This window comes from Lepisosteus platostomus, chromosome 4, assembly GCF_059453375.1.
Source record: "Lepisosteus platostomus isolate fLepPlt1 chromosome 4, fLepPlt1.hap1, whole genome shotgun sequence".
NCBI classification, from domain to species: domain Eukaryota; kingdom Metazoa; phylum Chordata; class Actinopteri; order Semionotiformes; family Lepisosteidae; genus Lepisosteus; species Lepisosteus platostomus.
In genome coordinates this window covers 58,589,286-58,596,753 of record NC_142614.1, presented here as the reverse complement: position 1 = coordinate 58,596,753, position 7,468 = coordinate 58,589,286, and the positions used below count along the sequence as shown (strand labels likewise).

The 7,468-nt window shown below is 43.1% G+C and overlaps 1 protein-coding gene across 1 annotated transcript in view; it reads left to right on the top strand.

The window, feature by feature from the left end:
* The first annotated feature begins 207 nt into the window (after window positions 1-207).
* fbxl17 (F-box and leucine-rich repeat protein 17) overlaps window positions 208-7,468 on the top strand; it is a 315,976-nt gene continuing 308,715 nt past the window's right edge. The window contains exons 1-2 of the mRNA XM_088630004.1: window positions 208-418; window positions 3,099-3,802. Of these exons, the coding sequence (XP_088486130.1) occupies window positions 3,119-3,802 (684 nt within the window). The 5' untranslated portion in view covers window positions 208-418; window positions 3,099-3,118. The remainder of the gene's footprint in view (window positions 419-3,098; window positions 3,803-7,468) is intronic.

Below are 7,468 nucleotides of genomic sequence, written 5' to 3'. Positions count from 1 at the left end.
AACCTATTTCTTATGTGTGTTTTATCTTAGCGATACAGTGTCGTTGTTGCTATGCACGGAGGCGGGCATCACCAACTTGACGGACAAGGTGAACATGCAGTCTGTGAAGCCGTGGCTTGACTGACAGGGAAGTCCTCCAATTAAAAAGCAAGGAAAGAGCCAGTACTCGTGAGTGAGGAACAGGGAATTTTCCAATCACTCTTTAAGCAGGGGGCAGGATTTCCTTTCTTGTGCTTATTCCGGAACACTTTCCACAGAGAGCAATAACATATATATGATGTGTGTACACGTTCGTACATAGCGTTGTGTCTGCAATATTTTAAGTCTGTCGAGCTGTTGGTGGTGTTTTATACGTGGATTATGAATGCACGGGTTGAAGGCGACCGGAATTGTGTGAACTGGTTGAGAAAACGTTGCTGTAAGTAAGACGAACTGTTCCTTCTCATCAAATTCAGTTAGAAAGTTGTTGTTTTTTCTTACAGGTTAGACATTGCCAGCTGAATGTGTTGTATTGCTATATATATTTTTAAAAACTTACAAAAAACACTTAACGACCTTGCCTTTCAAGCCTGTTCTCGTGTTCCGAGATGTCTAAATAATTTTTGTCATGCACGAATTCAGCTTCTCGAGGTGAAGGCAAAATAATGATTATTTTTGCTGAGTTTCGAGGAAGGCCCGGTACTTACGGTGTGAATAGAAATTGTACTAAAACAAGTACATGTCAGGTCATTGCGGGTCAATACCCCTGTTAATTTAAAAGCAGCTCGCTGCATAATATAATGTGGAGCCCACGGCTCATGTATTTTGAATAATGGTGTGTGTGATCAGTTCTAGGAAGAAGTAAAATAATAAATTTGGTTATATGATTTATGCAAGGCATCGATGATAAAACTATAGTTCTTTTATTAGACGAACATCTGGTACCTGCAACACTAAATGCTGAAAATTGCATAGTACCAGGATGCCTGAACAGTACTATTTAGGCAGTTTTCAAGATGTGTATACAAGAGATCAGTTTAAACCAATAACGCTCTTCAAAATCCCGTCCCAAACTGTGTGGTGTGTAGAACTACCGAACAAGCACATTTGAAGCCTTAAATATTTCCAAGGTTTTTGATGTATGATTTTATAAAGGCAGTTCTACTACTGCACTAGTAGTAATAAACACAATGATTCCAAAGTTAATTTAATATGTTGCTTTGTCTCCAACAAATTTAGATTTCATGCAAAAAAGATACAACAGTTTTTGGAATGTGATTTTTGTTAGCCTCTTCCTGTAGTTTTGAATGAACAGCGGCCATTAAACTGAAGGCAGTAAATGTGCTTGATCTGTCCAGTCGCATTTTTCAGCACATTTAAGGTTACTAGTTTAGCATTCAGGTAGGTTTCTGAATAACACCCATAGAACCAAAAACTGCTTTCTAGGCTTGATCACCTCACCTGCTGTCTTTGATCACCATGAACTACTGTATACTGTTCAGACATCAGTGGTGCGTTTGTTAGAAAAATGCACATATTCCTTTCTTCCTTCAGTGTTTCTGTGGAAGGCTTCCAATATTATTGATTCATTGTTGAAAGTGAATATGCACCTTTTTTTACACTAAGCATTATGAATTGGAGCACATCAATTCAAAGGACAGTGGATCCTACCAGAGCAGCTTAGCATTTAGGCCCGTGTTCACTGGAGATAAAATGCACGTGTAGTTATTGTCATCCATAACTTGGCTGAGGAGCCAATGATGCGAAGCTGCCATCTGTGGGATTATGAGTGAATGTCTCCCAGTCACGATCCCCTCTAAAAGGTAGGGAAAGGGAAAATAGTTTTCTGCAGTGAGGTGTCACTGTCTATTAAACCTTATCAGACTAAGCTCAGATGATACAAAGGTCTTTGCCTGTATGTGTGTGAAAGTACTTTGAGAGTACTCAGATTGCTGTTTCACATCACAGCACAGCACATCACATCGGTGGGTGGAAAGCAAAGCTCACTGCTGTTGTCCTAGATAGCCTAATGGAAACAACACTTGGCTCTTAAATGATTGACAACACAGTTGTGTTGCCTCTTGAATCGGAATAACAGAAAGGCTTGTCAGCCAAGGCCTGGGGAATTAAGAATGTAATTCCCTTCCGAAATAGAAATAGAAAAATAGAAAATAATTAACATCATCTTTACGAAAATGAGCAGGCCCTTCGGTTCATCTAGAATTTGTTTTGCTTTTTAGTATCTGAAGAGCACATCTGGCAATTTCTCAGAGTACGCCAGGGTAGCTTGTTCCTGACTCCCGCCTCCCTTTGTGTAAATAGGTGCCTCCTCATCTCAGTTTTAAATACAGTTCTGCGTAATTTCTTATTGTGTTCTCTGGTTTGAGTGAGCTTTTACATGGCAAGATGGCATCCCCCTGTTGCCCCCACCTGCTTTACAAGCTGCTTTTTTACCACTGGTGGAACAGGATTGGAGCAGTGCTTTAAGAATATAAAAACGGTTTAAAAGAAGAGGAGGCTGTTTAACCCCTCTGGCCTGCTTGACAGCCAGTAGCTAATCGATCCGAGGGCATCTCATCCAGCCGTTTCTTGAAAGAAGCTTCAACATCATGGCAAAGTTGTCATGTGGAACACGTTGACTCATAGTCAACAGGTGTTTGTAATGTTAGTAGCCTGAGTGTAAGCAGTCCTGTTTGTGATATCACACAGTTTGTGTAGATATACAAAACGAGCAATGTTTGCACGGCTTGATATTTGATTTGCCATCTGGTCGACATTTTAGGCTGCTCATTCCGAGTCCCAATTACTCAAGCTGTGAAGTATGAGCGAGCCCCTTCAGAGTGCTTTTATTGACAGCGTCTTGTGTTTTTTGTACTTTTTATACTGCAATGTATAATTGAGGTTGCATTGATTGTATACATCTTATAAAGTCCGTTGGAGGTTTCCTGTAAGGCATGTGCAAGGCCAAAGGAAAATGTCGGCTGTCTGTAGACAATAAAGCGGATTTCGATTCCGATTTTCTCCCCAACACCCATCTTGGCTGTAAGCGAGCCACAGCCTTACCTTGCCTTTTATCTGAGAGTGTGTTTCCCCCCCCCCCCCACTGGGCTTTTCCACAGAGGCACCCTGAGTCATCTATATGGGCCATCTTCTCTCTAAAAATGGCAAGCGCGTGAAGAAGAAGAAGAGGAAGCTGCGGAGGAACTGCTTTCTGCACGGGCCGTGCATGCTGTGCTTCATCGTCCACAACCCCAGCAGCCTTGCCGAGGACCAGCTCGAGAGCGCCTCCAAGCTCGCCGAGAGGTACGCCGCGCTCGGCTCCCCCGAGGACTGCGCCCGCTTCCTCCTGTCCCCGAAGGAGCTCGCCCTGTGGGAGGAGCAAGGCAAGAGCCTGCTGTCGGGCGTCCCCGCCAAGCTCTTCCGCACCGTCTCCGCCGGCGACTACTCCGAGATGGTCTGCAAGCGCAAGTGCCCGCCGGGGGCGCAGAGGGGCGCCCCCTGCAAGCAGGCGCGGCGCGCCTTCCAGGAGGCGGCCGAGAACGGGGCGGGCGGCGCCCCAGCCGCCGTGGCGCCGCCGCCGCCGCCGCCGCCTCAGTTCCACCTCCCCCTCTGCATCCTGCCCTCCTCGTCCTCTTCGGAGGGCTCCACTGGGGGGCTCCCGACGGGCTCGGGGGAGAGCCCCGCCGGCACCGCCAGCACCGCGACCCCCCAGAGCCCCTCCGAGAGCACCCCGCTGGTGCCCAGCGACAGCCAGGGTGACTCTAAAGCGTGTGAGGCCGACATGCCCAGCATCAACCACCTCCCTGCGTCGATCCTGCTAAACGTGAGTGTGAAAAGAGGAGAGGGGAAACCTGTGGGCCGGGGTACTGCCTGAGTTTTATTCGGATATATTTATGGGGACACTATACTGTAAAAAGGCACCATCCTTCAGATGAGAAGTAAAACCGAGGACCCGACTCTCTGTACTCGTTAAACCCAGGGTGTTTCTCGAAAAGAGTAGGGGTGTTCCGACCAAATTTCCCATTGGTCTTTACCAATCATGGCCTCCTAATAAACCCCATCTCTGAACTGGCTTCATCACTCTATCCTCCTCCCCACTGATAGCTGATTTCTGGTGAGTGTACTGGCGCATCATCCAGGTGGGGATACACATTGGTGGTGGTGGTGGTGGTGGTGGAGGGGAGTCCCCATTACCTCTAAAGCACTTTGGGTGGAGTGTCCAGAAAAGCACTTTGTAAGTGTAAGGATGTTATTTTATTATACAGCGTACTTAGATGAAAAGTGCATTAATAGAAAACTGTCAATTTAATTCATTCACACCGGTCTGTGCACCTAGCAACTGATTCCCAGAGTGTTGGTATCAGTACAGATATTCCTGACCGTGCTTACAGGAAGACATAATCAGGTGTGTGTTTTTCTAGTTTTTGTGTGCGGAAAGCATTCAGGACTATATACTCAATTTTCTGGCACCATCGGAGAGATGCACTGATGACGCATTCTAGTAGCAGTGGAGAAATTTTAACGGATGAAAAATCGGTTTAAACTTTCTCTGGTTTCTGCTGGTTAATTGATTAACTGTACTCCTTCTCAATGAATTAGATTGAACTGACTGTTTGTGCATGCCCGATATAAGGCATTGCCAAACAAAAAGCTAAAGGAAAAGGAGTTGTATTTAGTTGCAGTGCAATTGCAACAAGATTCCAGAAACGTATTTATTCGAATCACAAAAAAATCTCTTTTTTGAGTGGTGCTATAATGCAAGTATATAATGCAAGTCCATCGTCTTATTTTATCTCATTAGGAGGCACATGATAGAGTCTTTTATTTATTCACATCTCATACATTTTATTCATTTTATAATTAAAATGTGATGTGTTATGGCAAAACTATATTAGGTATTTTCAAGGAAATAGAGGGACTCTAAGGAAAAGAAGTGGTATTTAATTAAAAACTTACTGAAAAACATTGACATTTTGACAAGGCACAAAACATTCTTTGACTCTTTGAGTTCCGGCTACATTAACACTTTCCAATGATATCCGAAGGTACAAAAAAGGCTGAAGCTGTTTGAAATCTGACCTCTGCCCCTCCCAGCCTCTATTGGAAAAAATCCATAGTCTCATATTTCCAAATCCAAACAGTCTTGAATATTTTATAACGCGTGATCACAGGATGCTACTTCAGTTTTCTCGTGTGGTCCTTAAAGACTATACCTTAACCGTTAAGTAGAAACTATTAGTTTATTGGTGTTAAACGCTTCGTCTTACTGTATATCCGTCACACTGATCCCTTGCGTTTTTATTCATGAAATTCTTAGCAGATTAAGGAATTGATTAAGTTTTATTTTGATATGATTTTGGATATGGAGTGGCATGTTGGTGAGGGCTGTTGCCTTATGGCTGTTGGCTTCTGGGTTCAATGCTGGCTTGGTGCACATCCTGTGTGGAGTTTGCATGTTGTCCCTGAGTCTCCCGCCCTCCCTCCCTGGGGTTTTTTTTAGGCGCTCCAATGTCCTCCACAGTTTGGATGGATAATTGGTGGGCGTGTGTGTCTTGATAAGAACATATCCCTTCCAGGGTATATCGTGCTTTGCACTCGTTGTATTAGTGGTGAGGCTGTGTCTCAGTGATGCCCTCTATTGGACTAAAGTGCTGGTTAAAAGTAGATGTAGTTTGATAGGTTTGCTATACGTCATACACCGTAGTGTAAGTCTGTCTTTAGTGAAAGCACATATTTAGATGAAAAAAATGTGCATAAACAGGTTGCCTATAAGAAATACCTGTTGCTGCTTTGTACAAGTGTATATGCACACTTTAAGAACAGAAAGTGCTAAAATAATGGAAGAATGATTCCCAAAAGGAAGTGTGTAAGGGTAGGTTAAGAGTCAGTGTTTTAGGAGGTTACGAAAGCACTGTTCTCCAGAAACATTTGCATAAACACTTTCTATTGTTCTAAACACGTTCTAGTGATCAAGAAGTACAGTATATCGATAGAGAAGTGCATTGACTTATTCTAAAATAGACAAACGTGGCTTTGTAATGCCTGCGTATTAAATTTTGATTTGGAACTGGCTGTTATTCTGCTTACTTTACATCACTGATCCAGGAATATCCCCAATCCCATCTTTTCTTATGTCACTTTAAGGAAGCACCTGTTGACATGCTGTGTTCATCCTATCCCATGCTTAACTAAACCACAATGCAGTTGTTCCATGTCGTTGTCCTTGGAATTTGATGATTGTGGGTGTCCAGGACCAGGGCTAGAGAATCCTAATGTATACAATACCATCATGGATATTTGAGCTCACCCTCAGAGAAAATCACCAAGAACAGCATTTTCAACGGTTTGCATTTTAAACTGTTAACATTTACTATTACTGTTCTGTTCATCGTGTACAGAGGAATTACTGCCTTGTGTCAAAACTACAAGGTCAGGGAACAAATCATTCTTCAGCACAAAATGATCTTAAAGCAGGATTAATCAATGACATGAAAAATATTATACGAGTCCTGTTTACAGATCATCCTGTGTTGTTGACAGTGAGTAAACTGCTTGCCATTGTTATCCACTTTCATACCTGTGTTACCTGAATATCATGTTCAGCATAATTATAACTGGATTAATTCACTTAAACTGAGCAACTAAATTAGGCATTGGAAATGAAATCACATTCCACAGCTTTGGTTGTTGCTCAACAGACAGTATTAGAAACTTAATCTTGTATTGTACTCAGGGAATTATTAAAAAACAACAACATACTCTTACTACTTACAGAGTCTGGCTGTAGAAATGCCTTGTTTGTTGAGATATCAGCAGTGGACGTTGTAGAAGGAGGGTATTTACACGATGAACGTTCTGAGACTCGCAGTTTATGACATTTAGTTCTGGAGCTCGGTAGTTTTTTTCTGTGTATATCAGTTGAAAAGAAAATGGTTAAGGTGACAACAGAATTCAAATATCAATAGTTGTCATTATTTTGGACAAGCAGTTTTGGTAATGCATACAGAAACTTGCACAGCAGTACTTTTGTTAAATGCCATAAGGTTTTCTATAGCGTTCAGAAATGAGATGGATAAAACATCAAGGATCACATCTGGCTACAGTAATTTAGATGGAGCCTGGAAAGTATATTGGACAGTGTGGTGGTGCTGTGGTTAGCATTGCCGTCTTGCAGCACTGGAGTCCTGGGTTCAGTTCATGCGGTGCCATCGGTATAGAGTTCATATGTTTTCCCTGTGTCTGTGTGGATTTCCTCTGGGTGCACTGGTTTCCTCCCACAATCTGAAGACGTACTGGTATGTTGGTTGACTTCAGGGAAAACTGCCCCTGGTGTGAATGTGTGTGTGCTTGTGTCTATATGTGCCCTGTGATGGACTGGTGTCCCATCCAGGGTGTAACCTGCCTTGTGCCCATTGCTTGCTGGGATAGGCTCCAGTTTCCCCGACACCTGGGTAAGCAGGATAAAAAGGTTAGAAAATGGATTGTGGAG